Here is a 24504-nt window from a genome sequence, read left to right as displayed (position 1 = left end):
AGGATAAATAACTAGTCAGTTTTCCTGACACTAGCTGTCCTGGAAACATAAATTTTCAGGGCCCTGACTACGTCCAACAACTTGGAATCCTCCAAGTCTTTAGTAGCCGCAGGCACCACAATAGGTTGGTTCAAATGAAAGGCTGATACCACCTTAGGGAGAAACTGGGGACGAGTCCTCAATTCTGCCCTATCCATATGGAAAATCAGATAAGGGCTTTTACATGACAAAGCCGCCAATTCTGACACACGCCTAGCCGAAGCCAAGGCCAACAGCATGACCACTTTCCACGTGAGATTTTAATTCCACGGTTTTAAGTGGCTCAAACCAATGTGACTTTAGGAAATCCAACACCACGTTGAGATCCCAAGGTGCCACTGGAGGCACAAAAGGGGGCTGAATATGCAGCACTCCCTTAACAAATGTCTGAACTTCAGGTAGTGAAGCGAGTTCTTTCTGGAAGAAAATCGATAGAGCCGAAATCTGGACCTTAATGGAACCCAATTTTAGGCCCATAGTCACCCCTGACTGTAGGAAGTGCAGAAAACGGCCCAGCTGAAATTCTACCGTTGGGGCCTTCCTAGCCTCACACCACGCAACATATTTTCGCCATATGCGGTGATAATGGTTTGCGGTCACTTCTTTCCTAGCCTTAATCAGCGTAGGAATGACTTCCTCCGGCATTCCCTTTTCCTTCAGGATCCGGCGTTCAACCGCCATGCCGTCAAACGCAGCCGCGGTAAGTCTTGGAACAGACAGGGCCCCTGCTGCAGCAGGTCCTGTCTGAGCGGCAGAGGCCATGGGTCCTCTGAGATCATTTCTTGAAGTTCCGGGTACCAAGCTCTTCTTGGCCAATCCGGAACAATGAGTATAGTTCTTATTCCTCTTTTCCTTATTATCCTCCGTACCTTGGGTATGAGAGGAAGCGGAGGGAACACATAAACCGACTGGTACCCCCACGGTGTCACTAGAGCGTCCACAGCTATTGCCTGAGGGTCTCTCGACCTGGCACAATATCTTTCTAGCTTTTTGTTTAGGCGGGATGCCATCATGCCCACCTGTGGCCGTTCCCAACGGTTTACAATCAGCTGGAAGACTTCTGGATGAAGTCCCCACTCTCCCGGGTGGAGGTCGTGCCTGCTGAGGAAGTCTGCTTCCCAGTTTTCCACTCCCGGAATGAACACTGCTGACAGTGCCAACACGTGATTTTCCGCCCATCGGAGAATCCTTGTGGCTTCTGCCATCGCCATCCTGCTTCTTGTGCTGCCCTGTCGGTTTACATGGGCGACTGCCGTGATGTTGTCTGACTGGATCAGTACCGGCTGGTTTTGAAGCAGGGGTCTTGCCTGACTTAGGGCATTGTAAATGGCCCTCAGTTCCAGAATATTTATGTGTAGGGAAGTCTCCTGACTTGACCATAGCCCTTGGAAGTTTCTTCCCTGTGTGACTGCCCCCCAGCCTCGAAGGCTGGCATCCGTGGTCACCAGGACCCAGTCCTGTATGCCGAATCTGCGGCCCTCTTGAAGATGAGCACTCTGCAGCCACCACAGCAGAGACACCCTGGTCCTTGGAGACAGGGTTATCAGCCGATGCATCTGAAGATGCGATCCGGACCACTTGTCCAACAGGTCCCACTGAAAAGTCCTTGCATGTAACCTGCCGAATGGAATTGCTTTGTAGGAAGCTACCATTTTTCCCAGGACTCGCGTGCAGTGATGCACCGACACCTGTTTTGGTTTCAGGAGGACTGACTAGAGATGACAGCTCCTTGACTTTCTCCTCCGGGAGAAACACTTTTTTCTATTCCGTGTCCAGAACCATCCCCAGGAACAGTAGACGTGTCGTAGGGACCAGCTGTGACTTTGGAATATTTAGAATCCAACCGTGCTGTTGTAGCACCTCCCGAGATAGTGCTACCGCAACCAACAACTGCTCCCTGGACCTCGCCTTTATCAGGAGATCGTCCAAGTACGGGATAATTAAAACTCCCTTTTTTCGAAGGAGTATCATCATTTCGGCCATTACCTTGGTAAATACCCTCGGTGCCGTGGACAGACCAAACGGCAACGTCTGGAATTGGCAATGACAATCCTGTACCACAAATCTGAGGTACTCCTGGTGAGGATGGTAAATGGGGACATGTAGGTAAGCATCCTTGATGTCCAGTGATACCATGTAATCCCCCTCGTCCAGGCTTGAAATAACCGCCCTGAGCGATTCCATCTTGAACTTGAATTTTTTTATACAAGTGTTCAAGGATTTCAAATTTAAAATGGGTCTCACCGAACCGTCCGGTTTCGGTACCACAAACATTGTGGAATAGTAACCCCGTCCTTGTTGAAGGAGGGGCACTTTGACTATCACCTGCTGGGAATACAGCTTGTGAATTGCCTCTAGCACTGCCTCCCTGCCTGAGGGAGTTGTCGGCAAGGCAGATTTGAGGAAACGGCGAGGGGGAGACGTCTCGAATTCCAGCTTGTACCCCTGAGATACCACTTGAAGAATCCAGGGATCCACCCGTGAGCGAGCCCACTGATTGCTGAAGTTCTTGAGACGGGCCCCCACCGTACCTGGCTGCGCCTGTGGAGCCCCAGCGTCATGCGGTGGACTTGGAGGAAGCAGGGGAGGACTTTTGTTCCTGGGAACTGGCTGTATGCTGCAGCTTTTTCCCTCTACCTCTGGGCAGAAAGGACGCGCCTTTAACCCGCTTGCCTTTCTGGGGCCGAAAGGACTGTACCTGATAATACAGTGCTTTCTTTGGCTGTGAGGGAACATGGGGTAAAAATGCTGACTTCCCAGCTGTCGCTGTGGAAACGAGGTCCGAGAGACCATCCCCAAACAACTCCTCACCCTTATAAGGCAAAACTTCCATGTGCCTTTTAGAATCTGCATCACCTGTCCACTGCCGAGTCCATAATCCTCTCCTGGCAGAAATGGACATTGCACTTATTTTAGATGCCAGCCGGCAAATATCCCTCTGTGCATCTCTCATGTATAAAACTGCGTCTTTTATATGCTCTATGGTTAGCAATATAGTGTCCCTGTCTAGGGTATCAATATTTTCTGACAGGGAATCTGACCACGCAGCTGCAGCACTGCACATCCATGCTGAAGCAATAGCTGGTCTCAGTATAATGCCTGAGTGTGTACATACAGACTTCAGGATAGCCTCCTGCTTCCGATCAGCAGACTCCTTTAGGGCGGCCGTATCCGGAGACGGTAGTGCCACCTTCTTTGACAGACGTATGAGCGCTTTATCCACCCTAGGGGACGTTTCCCAACGTGACCTATCCTCTGGCGGGAAAGGGTACGCCATTAGTAACCTTTTAGAGATTACCAGTTTCTTATCGGGGGAAGCCCACGCTTCTTCACACACCTCATTTAATTCATCAGATGGGGGAAAAACCACTGGTAGTTTTTTCTCCCCAAACATAATACCCTTTTTTGTGGTTCCTGGGGTAATATCAGAAATGTGCAACACATCTTTCATTGCCGCAATCATGTAACGTGTGGCCCTATTGGAATGTGCATTTGTCTCATCGTCGTCGACACTGGATTCAGTATCCGTGTCGATATCTGTGTCCACCATCTGAGGTAGCGGGCGTTTTAGAGCCCCTGATGGCTTTTGAGACAGCTGGGCAGGCACAAGCTGAGAAGCCGGCTGTCCCACATCTGATATGTCGTCAAACCTCTTATGTAAGGAGTTGATACTTTCACGTAATTCCTTCCACAAGTCTATCCATTCAGGTGTCGGCCCCGCAGGGGGTGACATCACATGTATCGGCACTTGCTCCGCCTCCACATCAAACATGTCGACACAGCCGTACCGACACCGCACACACACAGGGAATGCTCTGACTGAGGACAGGACCCCACAAAGCCCTTTGGGGAGACAGAGAGAGAGTATGCCAGCACACACCAGAGCGCTATATAACACAGGGATTAACACTATAACTGAGTGATTTTTCCCAATAGCTGCTTGTATACACAATATTGCGCCTAAATTTAGTGCCACCCCCTCTCTTTTTTACCCTATGTAGTCTGGAAACTGCAGGGGAGAGCCTGGGAGCGATCCTTCCAGCGGAGCTGTGAGGGAAAATGGTGCCAGTGTGCCGAGGGAGATAGCCCCGCCCCTTTTTCGGCAGACTTCTCCCGCTTTTTTCTATGTATATCTGGCAGGGGTATTTTACACATATATAGTCTCTATGACTATATTATGTGTTATTTGCCAGCCAAGGTACTTAATATTGCAGCCCAGGGCGTGCCCCCCCCCAGCGCCCTGCACCCATCAGTGACCGGAGTGTGAGGTGTGCATGGGAAGCAATGGCGCACAGCTGCAGTGCTGTGCGCTACCGTGTTTGAAGACCGAAGTCTTCTGCCGCCGATTTCCAGGACCTCTTCTTGCTTCTGGCTCTGTAAGGGGGACGGCGGCGCGGCTCCGGGAACGGACGATCGAGGTCGGGCCCTGTGTTCGATCCCTCTGGAGCTAATGGTGTCCAGTAGCCTTAGAAGCCCAAGCTAGCTGCAAGCAGGTAGGTTCGCTTCTCTCCCCTTAGTCCCTCGTAGCAGTGAGTCTGTTGCCAGCAGATCTCACTGAAAATAAAAAACCTAAAATAAACTTTTTTCTAGGAGCTCAGGAGAGCCCCTAGTGTGCATCCAGCTCAGCCGGGCACAAAATTCTAACTGAGGTCTGGAGGAGGGTCATAGAGGGAGGAGCCAGTGCACACCAGGTAGTCCTAAAGCTTTCTTTAGTTGTGCCCAGTCTCCTGCGGAGCCGCTATTCCCCATGGTCCTTACGGAGTCCCAGCATCCACTTAGGACGTCAGAGAAAATGAAAATAACACCCTGAAATTCAATAAAAGTTAATCAGGCACTGTCAGAATCCGTGTCCAGGGACTTCTGAAGACCATTGCTTTCACATGATAGTGTTAATGAGAGTGTTTTCGCGCTCTGATTTACCAATCAGGGACTAAATAGTGAGGCAAATATACTAATAATTGAATAACCATTAGACCCTTGTACTGGTAAACAGCAATATAAGACATACAATTCCAAATCACCAAAATTCCAGTACCATTATAATAAATATTTCTCAAAAATTTGTCCCACTTAATATATAACTCTTTCAGCAAGGCTGGGAGACACTGGACCAGGTGACTGCAGGTTGGGGAGGGAGTTTGGCACCTAGTGTAAACAGCTTTAACACACAAGCTCCTTCCCCCTGCATTCCCAGTTTTGTTTAGGTGCCTGAGGAGTGAGGGCTCATTTTTCAGGGCTGCAGCCCTCCTTAGTTTTAAACTTTTGTTTATTTGTAATTTATTTTTCTTTTACTCTTTCTAGTATATGAGGCACAGGGGCTGCAGGGAGCCGTCTCTGCCGCAGAAGAATAGCTTGCCACACAGCAGCAGTAGCAAGAGGGGTGGGCACTCATGTGAGGACCTTTCCATTGCACTCCGGTTACACGGAGAATGACTGGTCCTTGGGCCAGTGCACGCCAGCACTGTGTTAGAGGGAGCATGGCGGCCTGCACTGTCCTGATATGGCGCCGTTATTCTCTCTGGGTTTTGGATGCCAGCTCCACTCCCACGCCAGGAAGCATGTATGTTACAGACTGCACGTGTTTTATCCAGAGTTTACCCCATCATGGGGAAGTACACTGCGATTGTGGAGACTGGAGATGGGATATTGGGAGGGGAGGGGGGTTGGCAGCTTTTTAAGTACTGCACTTCCACTGCCCTGCAGTGGTACGGATCCTGCTGCAAACGCCTACATCAGGAGTCTGCTGTATCTTGAATCCTGTTTCCAGCAGGTACTGCACAGTGACCACTACATCAGAAGAGTGCACACCTCCTCTCTCCTGTGGATTCTGTATTGGCTGCTATAGTATTTGAAGCTAAGTACCATTTGTATGGGGGTGTTATTTCACTGCATTACTAGGTGCTCAGTCTACAGTACAGTGACATTATGTTAACCATGGTGGTACCTGCAGCTGTTGGCAAGTCAAGAAATGCCTCTGTCATACCATGCCCAGCAGTGTACACTATGTGACTATATTGCTGTCTCACACTCACCTACGTGTGTTTATCAGGATATATTACGGTGTCACTGTCACCTATGTTTATCTCTGTATGCTATATATTGCTATGTCTCACCTGTGTGTGGTTATTAGTATATATGTTGCTGTGTCACTTTCACCTACAGTATATGTATCTATGTACACTAGGCATTGCTGTGTTTCACACTTCCCTAGGAGTGTTTATCAGTATATATTACAGTGTCACTCTTCTATGCGTATCTGTACACTATAGACTGTCATGTCACCCTGTACGTATAAATATTGCCGTGTCACTCTCACATGTGCTTATCTGTGTACGCTATATATTGCGCACAATCCTTTAGGTGTTCATCTGTATATATTATGGTGTTTCTGTTATCTATGCGTATTTATGTATGCTAAATATTGCTGTCGCACACTCACCTATGTGTGTTCATCAATATATATTACTATGTCTCTCACAAAAAAAAAGGGATCCAATCCAGCAAACCTCTCTGTCACATTGGGCTATAGGAACGGTTACCTTATCCTGGTAATCTGTCTAGTATTCAATTGTTTTCTAGGACACACCCAGTGTTATGTATGATATTATAATGTGCATGTGCTTGTGGTGTTTGGGTCCACTCACAAGACAGGTATTCGCAAGAGGAGAGCTGGTGGTCTTTTCACATTATTTTCTTTCTCAAAATCTTTTTGGCCACGTAAAACAAAAAATAGTCAATATACACATACAGCACAAATACACCTATCAAATACAATATATGCATGTAATACAGTACATCAGGTAAGAAAAACAACCTCAAGTAAGCCAGAGATAAAACATAACAAAAAACAAATACAAAGTGATGAGCAAAATCTGGAGAATACAGACACAGTATACATAAATCATTATGTTGGGTATGAGATGTTGCATCCTGTAACCAATGGAAATTCAGAACAGAGCACCAGAGTCTAGAGGCCCCCATCCACTAGTCAGATTTGGGCAGTTTTCTTCAGATTTCGATGCATCTGACCGTCATATCTGAAGAAAAGTGTCACATTGGATGGCTCTTCAGATCCAATGCTCACTCCCGTGTCAGATATGTCTTAACTACAGATCTCTGAGGCTGCCCCAACTATTTATCTGAATCTGAAGAAAACAGGTGCACATCGGATTGTTTTTTTTACTTCAGATGTATCTGATCAGATTCATCTGAAGCGTCACTTGACTGGCAACTCCCTGACCACTCCCACCTACAAAGAGGGGTAACAGCGGCAGCAGCAGCATCAGATCAATCACATGTAGCATGTGTGCATCAGATATATCTGATGCGATCTGGCACATGATATATTGCATCAGATATATCTGAAGTGAATGTAATGAAAATTAAAGCCAGGGTCTGATCCGAATTCCGGGACGCTCCCGGGAGAGTTCAAGAGAAATCTGATGCTATCTGCAGTTCAGACAAGTCTGAGTAGTGGATGGCCACCTTTAGACTGCTGAATTATACCATTTACGGGTATATGCAATTCCGGGCGAATTGCAGCTTTTTTTTCGCCCGTTTTTAAATTCGACAGTCGAATTCCGGCCGGCGGGTGCCGGAATTCAACATATTCAATAAAAAAACGGATTCGACAGTCCCGCTGTCGAAAAACGGACCAATTGACGGATAAGTGCGTCCTGGATTCGACTTTTCCGACGGCGCAAAAATGGTTAAACACAGAAAAAAAACTGTGTGGGGTCCCCTCTCCTAAGCATAACCAGCCTCAGGCTCTTTGAGCCGGTCCTGGTTGTAAAAATACGGGGGGAAAATGGACAGGGGGATCCCCCCGTATTTTTAGAACTAGCACCGGGCTCTGCGTCCGGTCCTGGTGCACAAACTACGGGGGACAAAAAGCGTAGGGGTCCCCGGTATTTTTTGAACCAGCACCGGGTTCCACTAGCTGGGGAGATAATGCCACAGCCGGGGGACATTTTTATACCAGTCCCTGCGGCCGTGGCATTAAATACCCAACTAGTCACCCCTGGCCGGGGTACCCTGGAGGAGTGGAGACCCCTTAAATCAAGGGGTCTCCCCCCTCCAGCCACCCAAGGGCCAGGGGTGAAGCCCGAGGCTGTCCCCTCCCATCCAAGGTCTGCGGATGGGGGGCTGATGGCCTTGTGTAAAATCAAAGAATATTGTGTTTTTTTTGCAGAAGAACTACAAGTCCCAGCAAGACTCCCCCACAAGCTGGTACTTGGAGAACCACAAGTACCAGCATGCGGGATGGAAACGGGCCCGCTGGTACCTGTAGTTCTTCTGCAAAAAAAAATACCCAAATAAAAACAGGACACGCGCCTCGAAAGTAAAACTTTATTACATACATGCCGACACACACATACTTACCTATGTTGACACGCCGACTCTGGCCACGTCTCCAAGTAGAATCCGGGGTACCCGAAAATAAAAATATACTCGTCTAAATCCAGTGTGTCCTGTTTTGTTTTTGTAATCCACAAACTTGGCAAAAAAACAAACCGCATACCCGATCCACGAACTGAAAGGGGTCCCATGTGTAAACCCCGAATACTGAGACCCCCCCCCCCCCCCCCCGTGACTCCTGTCACAGAAGGTCCCTTCAGCCAATCAGGGAGCTCCACGTCGTGGCACTCTCCTGATTGGCTATGCGCGTCTGAGCTGTCAGACCCTCTGTGACAGGAGTCACGGGGGTCTCAGCATTCGGGGAAAGGGGTCCCATGTGTAAACATGGGTCCCCTTTCAGTCCGTGGTACGGGTATGCTGTTTGGTTTTTTTGCCAAGTACGTGGATTACAAATAATAACAGGACACTGGATTTAGGCGAGTGTGTGGTGTAGTGTGTAATATGGACACTAAGTTCCAGTTTGGTGTCAAAGTTTGTTCGAATGCTTTATTCAGTTAGCCTGGATCAACGGAAACATTTGTAATAAATCTAAAAGGCGTGGAAAACTAATCATTTTATGTAAATGACAGCGACCAGTGTATGTCAAAGGGAGGTGGGTCCACCTAGAGAAATCCGAGTAGGTCATGGAAAGTAATGAAGAAAAGTTTAACGTATATAACTTGGAGGGATGATTAGGGATTTTAATACCTAAATATGTGATACAGTCATCAGGTGCCTATTGAAACGGAAATGAGGTCCCCCATCCCAATTTTGCAGAAGAAAAGAAGACCAAGGCTTCAGTCTTGGAATAGTTAATTTTAAACCCAGATACTGTTTCAAAGAAGTCTAGAATAGAGATTAAATGTGGCAGTGCAGCGTGGGGGTTACTAAAATAAAGCAGGATATCAGCAGCAAATGCAGAAAATTTAAGTTCCAAGTGGGCCAGTTTAATGCCATGCCATCTATTTTCTTTCAGGAAGTGTCGAAAAAGAGGGTCCAAAACAAAGTTAAATAGGAGCAGGGATAAAGGACAGCCTTGCCTAGTGCCTCGATGTAGTTGGAAATAACGAGTGTTGTGGGCATTACTTGTTACAAAGGCCAGAGGTTTTTGATATAAGGTGTGAAAGACATGTAATAAATCAGGGCCAAATTCCTTATGCTGAAGGATTCTTCCGAGATGAGCCCAGGAGACCCTATCAAAGGCCTTATCAGCATCACAGCTAAGGACTATGTTTCCCGTCTCCAGGGAACGGTGTGTTTTTATCATGGATGCCAGCAGTGAGCGGACATTATGGACTGAATGTCTATTACATAGAAAACCTGTCTGAGCAGGATGTAATAATTTAGACAGGAGGCTATAATTTTCTTAAGAATTGTAAAATCCCGGTTCAAAAGGGAGATTGGTCTATAGGAGGAGACCAGGGCGGGGTCCTTGTTCGGTTTGGGCAGGACAATAACACTGGCTGTGTTAAAATCATGTGGGGCAGAGTGACCTGTAAGGATAGAATTGTAGAGTTTGGAAAGATGTTCTTATATGCGGTAACAGAAGCTTGTAATAAGCGGCAGATGGGCCTGTGGTTTTCCCATTAGGTAAGGATTTTATAGTTGCCTCTAGATCTGCATGCGTGATGGGGGAACTAAGAGCTTCTCTGTCATCTGCTGAAAGGGTAGGAAGATCAGCATTAGTTAAAAAGTCCAAACCCTTTGTGGGTTGATCTGGAGGTGCGGTATATAAATTCTCAAAAAATTTAAGAAAAACATTACTAAATGCATCCTGGGTTAGTGTCAAGGAACCCTGGGTATTTCGAACAGACGGAATGTGTTTGGGGGCGGCGGAAGCTTTTACCAGGTTTGCTAACAATTTTCCAGGGCGATTTCCCTATCGGAAATATTTATTGGACTAAAATAAGAACAATTTTGCCTGCTCAGCACAAAGGGTATCATAGGCCAATATCGCATACCTGTACACTACTTTGTTCGCTTCAGACGGGTTAGTTAATAGCTGAGAATATGACGAGGTAACTCTTTGGTTCGCATGGGACAATCAGTCCTGAAACTGTTTTTTTCTGAAGGTCACATAGGAGAGTATGTAGCCTCGAAGGACTAGTTTCGAAGCCTGCCAAAAGAGGTTTATGTTGTCAGAATGAACACTATTGTCGTGAGCATAGTTGTGAAAAGATTGAGTTAAATGAAGTTTGAAGTCGTCAGAGGCAGCCAGTTAGTTTGGGAAGCGCCAGTTGCGGGAATAGGTGTGGGGCGTCGTCAAAGTAAATGTAAGGGTGATGGGAGCATGATCATATACAAGGATACTAGCTATAGTGGAGTCATCAACTCTGTGAACCAGAGAGCTTGATATCAACCAATAGTCTAGTCGGAAGAATAGCTTATGGGGGTGGGAGGAAAAAGGTGTATTCTCTAGAGTCAGGATCTAGGAACCGCCAGGGATACATTAGTTGTAATGATTCTAACAACAGTGGCAAGGTGGATGGAGCGGGCCTACTTAACCCTGTCTGTCTGGGCCCACCCGATACATCTAGGGAAGGATCAAAAACTACATTCAGATCACCCCCCATGATTAAAGAGCCTTCCATCCAGCCTTGTAAGTTAACAAAAAGATCTGAAAAAAACGACATATTTGGCACAGTGTGGGCATAAATACACGCTAAAGTGAACGTTTCCTGGTCAATATCTACCTTCAGAAACAAAAACCTCCCTTCAGGATCTAACCATTCATCAAGAATCACATAATGTAGTGATTTATTAAACAGGATAAGCACACCTTGAGTTTTTATAGTATAGGAGGCACACCTATAGTCGCTAATCCAAGTATCTCTGATTGTATTGGGGTCTGAAAGTCGCCAGTGTCTCTCTTGTAATAAGGCAATATCCGGGCAGAACTTTTTAAGATGGTTCATCACTTTCTTCTGTTTAATTGGCGTGTTCAAACCTTCCATGTTTCAAGAGACCAGTTTAAGGAAAGTCCTAGAGTCATCCTTGGAGACACTAAGAGCAATAGGCCCCGGTATTATTCAAATCCCCAGTCTGATGGAACGTGGAAGGGGAAACCATAAGACGATGCCCAACCACCCATCCCAGCGAGCAGGGGGAGAAACTGAGAATAAGCATCAGGAAAAGGTACAAGCAAAAACCATAAACAACTAATTGTACTGCAATATGTATAAACGCTACAGTAACATATCGGTAGCCACCTGTCAAATAGTTTTGAACGTTTTTGAACCCAATATGACAGTTTGGAGAACTGTCATAATACAGAAAAATTATTGCAAAGATTAGGGGGGGGGGGGGGGGGGGAGAAAAGGGTGTGGGGAAACAGGGAAAAAGAATAAACATTCCCTCTCCACCCCAACAACCACAGTGTAAGAGGGGAAACCCTTCGCAACAACAAAAACAGTGAAATCAGCAAAAAAAGACATATGATGTCACGCTTAAGGGGGGGAAAAAAGGATGCGTGTCTCAGCAATACTTATCAGTCCATGAACAGTCAATCGGCATCTTCCATGCAAGAATCAGATGAAGATAAAGATTTAACGAAGTTCCGAGTCGTATCTGGAGTATCAAAGTAATGTGGCTTGCCAGCATGAAAGATACGCAACTTTGCAGGTTAAAGTTGTGCAAATCTGCTACCGTTTGAGAAAAGTTCTTTGCAGATCGGGGAGAATTACCGCCTGCTTGAAGAAAAGTCCTGAAAAAGAAGCAGTTTGGAGTCCTCATAGCAGAAATTGGTGGATTTGCGGTAAGTCTCCATGATTTTCACTTTATCCAGGTAATTTAGAAGCTTAAAGATCACTGGTCTAGGACAGTGTTGTGAAAGGCTGTTTATCAGAGCCCTTTCCGCCATGTAGGCGAAGGTGGGAGACCCAGAGTATCAGGGAGCCAGCGAGACACCAGATCCAGGAGGTCTTTCGGTCGTACAGATTCCGGAACACCGATAAAACGCAGATAATTCCGAAGACTGAGATTTTCCAAATCTTCCTTTTTTTTTTGTTCAGAGCCGCAAGATTGGAGTCGTGTGTTTGCAGTTGCGATTTGGCTTCGTGTTGGTCATCTTCCAAGGTGGAGATGCGGTCCTCCGCTTCCACAAGCTGTTTGGTGTATTGCGTTAGTTGAGCAGCAGCCGAGTTAACTGCCTCCATCAGAGGAGCCAACTTTACGTCCAACAGAGGTGAAATAATGTCGAAAATTTCTTTGGCAATCTGAACAGAGGAAGGACTAAATTTGTCAGATACGGTCAGTGTATCCTCAGAGTCTCCCCGTCTGGGTGAGGCGGGAGAGAGAAAATGATACAAACAGGCGTCCTTATCTTTGGGTGCCGACTGATTCTTATTCAGGGAATTTTTAGTTACCCGTTGCGCTTTAGCTACATACCGCTCCATGGTCTGATGTTGTAATTTAAATAGAACTCAATATAAAAAGGAGAGAAGCGGTCCCAAAAACTATATAATGAAAGAGCATATCACTGTTGTCACTAGATGCAGCTGAAGAACTTCACTGTGTGTTTCACAGGGAAGGAGGTGATGGCACCATCGCTGCAGGGTGAGTAGCGATCAGGCTGGATACAGGGTCGTATGTCCTGCCACTATAACACAGAGCCTGCGGGGAGGAGGGAGGGGGAGAGCTCTCAACCCCTCAGTATGGAGGGAGATTTAGCTGGTCCTAGCGTGGTGAGTCTCATGTAGCAGTGAGAGGAGGGGGGGGGGGGGGGGGGTGAGAGAGAGAGAGATAGTTTCTGAACCCCTAGAGTGGCTTCTGAGGGGAGCAGGCAGCTGATTAAGGTATCTGAAAAGGTACCTGGGAAGGCGGCTGATCCTCCGTGTATTGTGGCTGCAGGCCAGGAGTAAAGAAAGATGGCCACCCTGTCTGGGTCCCAGGAGCAGAGCTTGGATGTAGTCAGTGAGGGAGGCAGGGAACTTGGAAAACCCCGGGGAAGCCGTGGTTCGTGGCGGACAGCGTCCAGCGCGGTACCCGCAGGTGCCGTACAAGCCCTCCAGCAACCAGACCCTTCAGATGCGGCGGGATCCAAGATGGCCACTGTCCTGCAGTGCACACATCGTGTGCAGACCCCGGTGGTAAATAAAGTGCAGGGGCGAGCCGGGAGGTGACACCACTTTGTCCCGCAGTATCTCAGGACCCCGTAGATGTATTTGTGGGGGTTTCGGACCTGGTGTAGCCGATATGGGCTAATTAGGCAGCCAGGACAGAGAGCTCTCTTTAAAAAAACACGGACAGTCAGTTCGGCCTGCCCACCAGAAGTCTATTTTATTTATCTATGTAGCTTTTCATTTTATTTGTTACTGAGGTACTGGGTGCTACTTACAGCAGGCCACAGTGTGACTGCAGTAGCTGTTTGTTTGCATGATGCAGCCGCGCCGCCGAGGAGGGGGTGTGGGTGTTTTGTGCTTCATCGGTAATAAGTATTTACACTCGTTTCTGGAATGCGATGTTTACCGTGGTATTGACCAGGCTATCCCTTCTCACGACTTTGCTGCTGCTCCTTGTTTGGAGGCCATGCAGCTCATTACAGCTGATATTGACTGTTCGCACCTTCAACATTGGGTTGCCTTCCTGCTTTAGGTCATTCTTTTTAAATAAAATCTATCCTTATGTGACCCACAGCATGGAGACAGACAACTGGTTGTCCTCACTGGACCTTAGGGAAGCGTGTCTTCCTCTTCCGTTTGAAGCAGACTCCAATGGTACCTAGTGCACTGATGTGGTTGTGCGGAAGGTTTTTGGGCATTGTCATCTCCACCTTAGTGACCATTCTATATGCTAGTGTCCACTAAGGGGTATTTGAGTAGTGAATCCTCCATAACCGAGCATGACACTCAGCATCTGCTTTGTTCTCTCTGTCCGTCAGTACTTGTCTATTTCTCCTTGGCTGGCTGTTTTCTGGTTGTCTCCTCAGACCATCCTTTGTCACTTCAGTTTGGGTCACTGGGACTACTGGCAAAGGATTAGGATACCAGGTAATTGCATATGCTGCTCCAGCGTCTCTGGTCACCACTGAAGCCAGCTCTGCAGCTCACGATGCTCGAGCTCAAAGCTTTTCTTCTAATTCTCTTAATAACCCAGTACATCCTGGTCAGCCAGTCAGTTTGTTTTCTGTCGGACACCCGTCATAGTGGGAATGTATGTGTGGTATCAGTGAAACACGAAGGAGCGGAAGTGATGGCAGAGGACGGATCTTTTCCTGGGTAGATACCTTTGTTCCTGGACGTTCAGCAATTTTCATGCTAGCAGTGGCTAATTAGGAGACTTACTTCCTCGATCTCAATCAGATCAGCAGTGTTGACTTTGCACAGGAGACTCTCAAAAGACGTTCGATAAAACTGAGTTCCACAATTATGTGCTACAAGTATTCTACGAGAGGACACACAGGGATGACTACTTAAAAGAAAGTTTGTGATCTTTAAGACATATCACATTGTTTCTGCTATAGTTTTTATAAAATATAACTATCAATATATTAACAAATATTTCTAGAGTTAGAGCACAGAATATCAATGTAGCGAAATATTAAAACCTTCACGTGCGTGTTACTTATGGTTTTACCATTTCACTCCACTGATGTATCAGAACTGAAAATATTTCAATGCACATTGAATAAAGGTTATATTTTATAGAAACAGTAGCAGAAAATGTGATGTATGTGCTTGGTGATGGTAGAATTGACTGTAGTATTCACATAATAAACTAAGATTGATTCAAACATTAAAACTAAAGATTGGATGGTTAATGTGGAAGAAGGAAGTGACTTGTGGCAGATCTTATGGGCATTTAAGGGGCATGTTGGGTGTTCAGACGCTATGTTTGCAGGTCTGTCTGTCTGACATTTAAAGGGCATGTGAAGAGGACTGAGCAGCATTTAGGGTACAGTATACGTGGGGAAACTGCTGGCATTATATATATACAATATATTTAAACAATAAATTATGATGGAACCTAGAAGCAGTGAAGACACCAAATTTTTGTTTTTAATTGAGGTGTTCCTGGAACAGACAATCACAGCAGCAACAGTAAAACATCTCATGTACTAATCATTTTCTACTGTATGTAGTTACCAAAATTAACCATTACACTCTTTGCAGCCCATGGATACAGCATATAAAAGTCTGTTTTCCCAATATACAGCCTTAGATCATGATCAGGATTGTTAAACTCTAAACTGCAATTCGCAGTACAAACATGTAGATTATAAACCATTGCATGATTTCGCATATAACCACAGTACATTCCCACCAATTATCTCTTATAAAATAGTCTTCCAAACAACCAATAATTTAATACCATAGAGATGTAGGTATTTAAGTTAAATCGTACAATCCAATTTGTTACACACAGGCAACATCCATTTAAAAAAAAATCATAACGAAGGGGTATAGACTGGGTCCAAAGGAGCCTTTTAAATTTCTTCAACTGGGTGTGCTGGCTCCTCCCCTCTATGCCCCCTCCCATACAACAACCAGCAACGGCTGGTAACAACAGCAGCTGAACAGTTAACTATAGAACAAGAACCTGCAGAAAAATCCACGCACTGAGGTGGCCCCCCAATATCTCTACGAGAAAAGGATTTTCCGGTAGGTATTAAAATCCTATTTTTTCTAGCATCTATAAGGGATATTGGAGGAAACTAGTACGATGGGGACATCCCAAAGCATCCAGAATGGACGGGAACGTGCTGAGAATGCTGCAGCACTGCTGCCCAAACTGGGTATCCTCTTTGGCCAGGGTAGCTCGGCATAGTTGCAAGGCCGAGACTCCACAGGCAGCCGCCCAGGAAGAGCCCACTGATCTTGTAGAGTGGGCCTTCAGAGACTCAGGAACAGGCAAGGCTGCCGACATATACCTGTTGGATAGTAAGCCAAACCCAACGAGAAATGGACTGCTTCGAAGCAGTGTATCCCTTCTTCTGCACATCATAGAGCACGAACAAGGAATCAGTCTTTCTGACCCGAGCTGTGCACTTGACAGATCTTCAAGGCACGCACAGCATCAGAACTGGACGAAACCACAAGAGGCTGATTCAGATGAAACGTGGAGAGCACATTCGGCAAGAACTACTGTCTAGTCCGGAGCTCCACTCTGTCCTCGTAAAAGATCAAGTACGGACTTTTACACGATAAGGCCCCCAATTCTGAGACACGTCGAGCAGAAGCCAGGGCCAGTAACATCACTGTCTTCCACGTGAGGCACTGGTCTTCTACCGTCATTAGGAGGTTCAAACCAGGAGGACTGTAGAAATGCCAACACTTTAAAAAATCTCAGGGTGCCGTAGGTGGCACAAAAGGATGTTGTATGTGGAGAACCCCTTGCATGAAGATTTGAACTTCTGGCAATACTGCCAATTTCTTTTTGGACGAAAATGGCGAGGGCTGAAATCTGGACCTTAATGGAACCCAGACGTAAGCCCTTATCCACACCAAGCTGCAGGAAACATAAGAAACGTCCCAAGTGGAACTAATGAAGGCAGATTTGTGCATTCCTCGCAAGGATCTTCAACGGACATGTTCAGAAGATCCGCGTACCACACCCACCGAGGCCAATCCGGGACAATCAGAATTGCCTGGACACCTTGATTTACTGATTCGCTTTAGCACCCTTCGGAGCAACGGAATTGGAGGAAACAGGTAAACTAGCCGGTATGGCCAAGGCGACGCCAGTGTGTCCACTGCCCTCGCCTGAGGGTCCCTGGTCCGTGAACAATACCAGCTAGGTTTCTTGTTAAGCCGAGAAGCCATCATGTCTGTTTGTGGGCAACCCCACCGGTCAATGATCTGCTGGAGCACCAGATGATGGAGCCCCACACTCCCCCAGGAGGAGATCGTGACGACTCAGGTAGTCCGCACACAGAATGAAGATTGCCGACATTGCTCTTGCATTTCTTTCCGCCCAGAGGAGTATTCTTGACACCTCTCGCATGCAGGCTCTGCTTTTTGTCCCTTCTCGTCGATTGATGTACGCCACTGCTGTGGCATTGTCCGATTGTACCTGGACTGCATGATCCTTGAGCAGGGAAGCAGCCTGAAGCAAAGCATTATAGATCGCCCAAAGTTCCAGAATGTTGATCGGAAGGAGGGCCACCCCCCAGGGAGTGTCACGTATGCCACGCCCGTGGTCAGCCACACTTGAACCGGGGAACCCCCCTAGTGTGGTCCCCAGTTTGTACTCACCACTGATGTCACCTTCAGCGTTAGGGGTGTGCGGCGTGCTGTGGCTGTGACAGCCAAGGCGCAGTGTCCCGCTGAACAACCACCCCCCAGGACGGTGTTCCTGCAGCGGGGAAACGGCTCTGCACCTCGTAGGCCAGTGACCGTGTCCCCCCCAACTCCCACGGTGCAGGGGGAAAATAAAAGTTTAAAAGAAAATTTAAGAAAACGCTCTGGAGCTGCAGAGATGTGCATCCTCTCCTGAATGCACTTTTTTCTAAGCTGCCTGTGGGAGGGGGCATAGAGGGGAGGAGCCAGTACACCCAGCTGAAGAAATTTAAGGAGCACTGGCTCCTTTGGACCCAATCTAGACCCCATCGTACTAGTTTCCCCCAATATCCCTTATGGATGCTAGAGAAACACGGTTTTGGTTTTCCACAGCACAAAAGGCCAGGCAGTCTTTTGCTTGACTCATTTCCATGGGCTGCAGCATGATAGCATTACAACGAATGTGTACCACACAGACCGAACTCATTCCCTCGCACATACCTGCATTCCATCCCCCTCCATACCACATGGATTGCACCGTAGGTAATGGAGCACTGAGGCATACAGAAACAGCGGAGGACAGTGTTAGGTTTTGGCCATGTAATGGAGCTGGTGTAAGTGGTGGATACATTCTCTTGTGTTTTTTGTGAATTAGTATGTTTTAATGGCTAGATTATAATTTTCGAACATAAAAATATCTTTCAGTTAAATCAAAGAAATAATCATGGTAATGGAAATGCATATTCTGTGTGTGATTTGTTCTAAGAGAGCAATATATACACTTGAAATACAACCTAAAACAGAAATGTTGTATACTGTACATATGGCTTCATTTAAACTCTAGTTTTTCTATCAACACTAAAACAAACGGTTTGTGAAAAATACTCACTTGCTATTGTCATTAACTTCCCAAACATAGCTGAACTGTTTGCTTCTGACTGTGGAAAGAAGATAAAGAAGCTTTTAGGTATACATCACTTGATGTTACATAAAGTCTATGGTTACAAAGGAAGGATACATGTGATTAGCAAATTGGGGACTTATTTGCAAACTCTGATCAGAACCACACTCATTATTACACATGTAAGGGGGGACAAGCATAAGCTCCTGTGGCAAAATGCATAAAATATATTTCTTTTTCATCCACTAGGGGTCACTGGAGTACTCTTGGGATATGGACGGCTTTAGCAGAACAAGGAACTGAATATTTAAATTTAGTAACTCTCCTCCCCTCCATATTCCCAGAGTACCTCAATGTTTTTTCTGTGCTCACAGCACCGAGGGCTGTAACACAATAGCCGGTTTTCCCCGGATGGCAAAAAGCCGGACAAACTTTGTCCGGCTTTTTGCCATACGGGAGAAACCGGCAGAGTCGCTCACACAGGACGGCTTTGAGCCGTGTGTGATGCTGTGCGCATGCGCAGCATCAGACACGGCTTCAGAAAAAAACGTTGTGTGTGAAAGCTCCCCTTCACACACACGGTTTACTGGCTGCAAAGACAGCCCGGCGCCCGCCCGGCAGCCGGACCTTTCAGTGGTGAGACCCGGCTGCAACCCGGGGCCGTGCAGTGTGTAAGGACACTAGTCCTCACACTGTTAACTACAATGCCGGCACGGGATAAAGCCGTCTGGCTTTTTCCCGGCCGGCAAAAGCCGGGTAGTGTGTTTTAGCCCTAACATGCTTGTGTGGATCTCCCACACTTACTTTGATTGATTTATTTTTAATTTGTACTTTTTATTTTTTGCAACTTCTGCACATCCCTTCCCAGTTTATCAAAAAACGTGGGTCCGGGATAGTGCCCGCTGCACGGAGGCAGTGCATGGCGTGTCGGTCCTCATGTAGAGCACCCTCACAGCCACAAGCAACTCACTCACTGACCTGCAAGAAGAGCTGGACGGAGCTTACAGACAGAAGCCCCGTCATAGCCCTCAGTACAGGAGTCAAGGTATGCTGGGGGACGTGACGGTCAGCGCACGCTGCCGCCCCGGTGTGTGGAGTCCGTGTTTCCTGTCACCGCCGCCCGCACCCACCGTTGTTTGTAGCGCCCGACCCAGCCGCTCCATCTGCCGTAGTACAGGGCTCAGCGCCCGCCACAGCCACTTCCAATAAGCGTCCGCCATGAGCCGCTCACACCCGCTGGCCGCACAGAGGACCGCTCTCCACTACAGCGCTCCCCGGCTCCCTGCACCCGATCTCCGGCTTCCGGATACCCGCTCCCCGGTAACTGCTCCCCGCTAAGACAGCGGTACACGGGGCACAGGGGGAGGGGGAAGATCACAGGCAGCGCAGCTGCAAGAGGGGGGAAAGGGGCGGCATGCATAACAGCAGCAGCAAGGCTGCGTGGGTTATAGCAATTATTACATAGGCTGTTAAGCCTATATTAACAGGGTTACTTTTGATTAAATAGTTACAGGTTATAAGGATTGAAACCTGAACTGTGATTATGACTGTAAGAATGGCATTTTAACCATGTTTCCTGTTTCTTCCTGTTCGTGATTCCAGAACGTTCCTGTCCTACATCTCTACTCCACCGGATGGCGCAGGGGTGTTAGTGGGAATTTTGGATCAGGTTTCATATAGTACTGGCCATGTGCACTGCACTTCGGAGATATATATATATATATATATATATATATATATATATATATATATATATATATATATATAGAGAGAGAGAGAGAGAGAGACACCTTAGTAACGTTTTACTGAGTCGTGCAAGTTGTCTGTCTTTGTATATTGTATTGTCTGTCTGCATAATGAGTACGGCACCAGCAAAAACAAAAAAGCAGTTTCACTGCAATGTCTGTAAGAGTGTGTTACCGGATGGATCTACCACATGTACAGTATGTTTTGTGAATTCAGCTACAAATACAATTTCCGCTCCGGTCTGGAAGCCGGTTTCATCCCCGGACCCTCCATGGGCTATGCTAGCAGATGTAATGGCTGGGTTGCAATCAGAATTGGCTGCCGCTCGACACGAGCGGGAAGTGGCAAGATCTGAGTCTCGGGTGAGACCACCAGAACTACCGGAGGAGTCTCAGCCTTGCCAAAGGACCAAGTCCACTTTGGGTAGAAGGGATAAATTTAATTTGTCTTACGAGTTACCAGTTTCTGCTATGTTGCATTCTGACGATTCTATGCCAGACCTCACTGCGCAAGATGAGGGTGAATTAGACTAGCAGTCAGATAGTGAAGATTTTGACAGCCCAGGCATTGAAATCTCATAAGGGCGGTGCGTGAGTCTCTGAAGTTTACCGAGGAGCCACTGACAAATGATGAAGTTGTATTTACTAAACGACAGATCTCCAATGTGTTTTCCTGTTTCGGAATCTCTTAATAAGATGTTAGTTGAAACACGGAAGATTCCGGATAAACGGTTTTCTATACCTCGTCGATTTAAGTCTAGTTACCCGTTTCCAGAGTCTGTGACATCCACATGGAAGAATCCGCCAATGGTGGATTCGTCTGTGTCAAAACTTTAAAAAAAAATTGACCATACCATTACCAACGGCTACTACGCTTAAAGACCCTTCAGACCGGAAAATAGAAGCTATGCTAAAGTCCATGTATATAGCAGCAGGAGTGTTGCTTAGACCTGGGTTGGTTGGCATTTGTGTAACTAAGGCGCTAATTGTATGGATAACGGAACTCAAGTCTGGTCTACATGACGATCACCTTATACTTCTCGCTGATCAAATCTGTGAAGCTGCTGAGTATCTATGTACAGCTTCTACTGACGTCTGTCAGCTCACTTCTCGCCTTTCATCGCCGCTAGTTACGGCACGACGAGCACTCTGGCTGCGATCTTGGCAAGTGGAGGCAGAGGTTAAGAGAGGTATAGAAGAGTTACCTTAAGGTGGCGAGAAGTTGTTTGGTCCTGAATTGGACAAATGAATTTCTGGGGCCACGGGAGGGATGTCTGTTTTCCTACCATTGCCTCCAACAGTACCTAGACGGAAATACTCTGGGCCAGCGTTCAAATCCTTTAGACCTCAGCCCTTTCGAGGCCGTGGTAGAGGAACAGCCACGCTTGGTAGACTAGGTTTTCAACAAACCAACACCAGTCATCGTCCTGATGGCATGACGGGCTCCCAGCCTATCTCGGATCTCCATTTGTGGGGGCACGCCTTCAGACGTTACATTTGGCGTGGTTCCAGACATCCACTGATGGGTGGATCCGCAATTTAGTGTTAAAAGGTTACAAGATAGAGTTCGACTGTCTCCCGCCGCTGCGGTATTTCAAGACAGGACTGCCTGTGTCGGACGACAAGAGGGCGGTTCTGCAAATTGCCATTCAGTCTCTGCTGGATTCAGCAGTTTTGATTCCGGTCCCTGTACACCAACAAGGTCAGGGTTATTATTCCAGTCTGTTTGTGGTACCAAAGCCGGATGGCTCGGTCAGGCCAATATTGAACTTAAAGGGCCTCAATCAGTACGTCACTTACTCGAGATGGAATCTCTGCGGTCAGTAATTGCAGGTTTAGAGCCACAGGAATTCATGATTGCGCTGGATCTCAAGGATGCGTACTTACACATTCCGATTTGGCCACCTCATCAGAAGTTCTTGCGTTTTGCGATACGGCAGAACCATTACCAGTTTCGGGCTCTACCGTTTGGCCTCTCGTCAGCGCCTCAGGTATTCACCAAAGTGATATCTGTGATGATAGCTCATCTCAGATCCCTGGGAGTGATAATAGTTCCGTACTTGGACGATCTGCTCATCAAAGCTCCGTCTCAACAGATGCTCCTCCAACATGCGTTGCTGACGTACAATGTACTAGTTCAGCACGGTTGGATTGTCAACTTCAAGAAATCACATCAGATTCCGTCTCAACGACTTCAATTCCTAGGTATGATTCTCGATACGGTAGATCAAAGAATTTACCTACCAGAACAGAAAGTACAGATATTTCGTCATCTGCTACAATTAATGTTCAAGCCACGCACAGTCTCGGTACATTTGTGCATTCGCCTGTTAGGCACAATGGTGGCGGCTTTCAAAGCGCTTCAGTTCGGAAGATTTCACTCACTTCCTTTTCAACTGGATGTGCTCGTACAGTGGTCGGGCTCGCATCTGCAGATTCATCAGAGGGTGAGGTTGTCTCCACGGGCCAGAGTATCTCTACTCTGGTGGCTCAAAGTACACAACCTAACCGCAGGGAAACGGTTCGGCGCCTGGAATTGGATAACTAACGACGGACGCGAGTCTCAGAGGTTGGGGAGCTGTAGTTCAAAATAGTCAGCTCCAGGGTCTCTGGGCGGATCACGAAAGATTGCCGTCTATAAATGTCCTAGAACTCCGGGCAATTTACAATGCGCTACGACAAGCAGTGCACATGCTTTGGTCTCAGACTGTACAAGTGCAGTCAGACAACGCGACTGCGGTCGCGTACATCAACAAACAAGGAGGAACGAGAAGCCGCATGGCCATGCGGGAAGTAGCTCGAATCCTCAATTGGGCCGAGCATTACCAAGTGATATTGTCAGCAGTGCTCATTCCGAGAGTGGACAACTGGGAGGCGGATTATCTCAGCCGTTGGGATTTTCATCCAGGAGAATGGGCATTAAATCCAGAAGTGTTTCACATGTTGGTCCAGAGGTGGGGTTTCCCTCAAGTGGACCTGATGGCATCTCACCACAATCACCAAACGCCCCAGTATGTGTCCAGAACGCGAGATCCACAGGCAGTGGCGGTGGATGCTCTCGCAATCGTTTGGCCGTACAGCCTCGTGTATCTGTTTCCACCGTTTCCGCTACTCCCTCTGTTGCTAAAACGGATCAAAAGAGAGTACGCCACAGTCATACTAGTGCCGCCTCATTGGCCTCCGAGAGCTTGGTTCTTGGATCTCCGCGGACTACTCGCAGACTATCCTTGGCCGCTCCCGCTACGTCTGGACCTGTTACAACAGGGTCCGTTCCTTTACCCCGATTTAGCGCGGCTGCGTTTGATGGGGTGGCTGTTGAGACCGCCCTCTTGAGAGAGGGCATTCCATAATCGGTTATACTAACCATGTAACGTGCTAGGAAGCCAGTTACGGCAGCTCATTATTACAGAATTTGGCGTGCCTATATAGGTTGGTGTGAAGCTCGGAAGTTACCGACATCTTTCAAGTTATCCCGTCTTCTGTTATTTCTACAGACGGGGTTAGATGGAGGACTGCGTTTATCTACACTAAAGGTGCAGGGTATCTGCTTTGTCAATTTACTTTCAAAGACGTTTGGCTCTATTGCCGTCTGTACACATCTTTCTGCAAGGTGTCCTCAGAGTACAGCCTCCATTCATTCCACCTTATAGTCTTCATATTTTGAACCCTTACATCAAGTGGATAATAAGAATTTACTTACCGATAATTCTATTTCTCGTAGTCCGTAGTGGATGCTGGGGACTCCGTCAGGACCATGGGGTTTAGCGGCTCCGCAGGGGACAGGGCACAATAATAAAAGCTTTAGGATCAGGTGGTGTGCACTGGCTCCTCCCCCTATGACCCTCCTCCAAGCCTCAGTTAGGATACTGTGCCCGGACGAGCGTGCATAATAAGGAAGGATATTGAATCCCGGGTAAGACTCATACCAGCCACACCAATCACACCGTACAACCTGTGATCTGAACCCAGTTAACAGTATGATAACAACGAAGGAGCCTCTGAAAAGATGGCTCACAACAAGAATAACCCGATTTTTGTAACAATAACTATGTATAAGTATTGCAGACAATCCGCACTTGGGATGGGCGCCCAGCATCCACTACGGACTACGAGAAATAGAATTATCGGTAAGTAAATTCTTATTTTCTCTAACGTCCTAAGTGGATGCTGGGGACTCCGTCAGGACCATGGGGATTATACCAAAGCT

General features: G+C 47.1%; 1 protein-coding gene across 4 annotated transcripts in view; it reads right to left on the bottom strand.

The window, feature by feature from the left end:
• The window catches only part of PDS5A (PDS5 cohesin associated factor A), a 351976-nt gene that overhangs the window by 103875 nt on the left and 223597 nt on the right, over positions 1-24504 (bottom strand). For all 4 annotated transcript variants that reach the window (XM_063921117.1, XM_063921126.1, XM_063921146.1 and 1 more), the window contains exon 15: positions 18541-18589. In XM_063921117.1, coding sequence (XP_063777187.1) covers positions 18541-18589 — 49 coding nt within the window. The remainder of the gene's footprint in view (positions 1-18540; positions 18590-24504) is intronic.

Source organism: Pseudophryne corroboree, chromosome 1 (genome assembly GCF_028390025.1).
Source record: "Pseudophryne corroboree isolate aPseCor3 chromosome 1, aPseCor3.hap2, whole genome shotgun sequence".
Taxonomy (NCBI): Eukaryota; Metazoa; Chordata; class Amphibia; order Anura; family Myobatrachidae; genus Pseudophryne; species Pseudophryne corroboree.
Note: the sequence above shows the minus strand (reverse complement) of the source record. Positions and strands in the feature narration are given on the sequence as shown.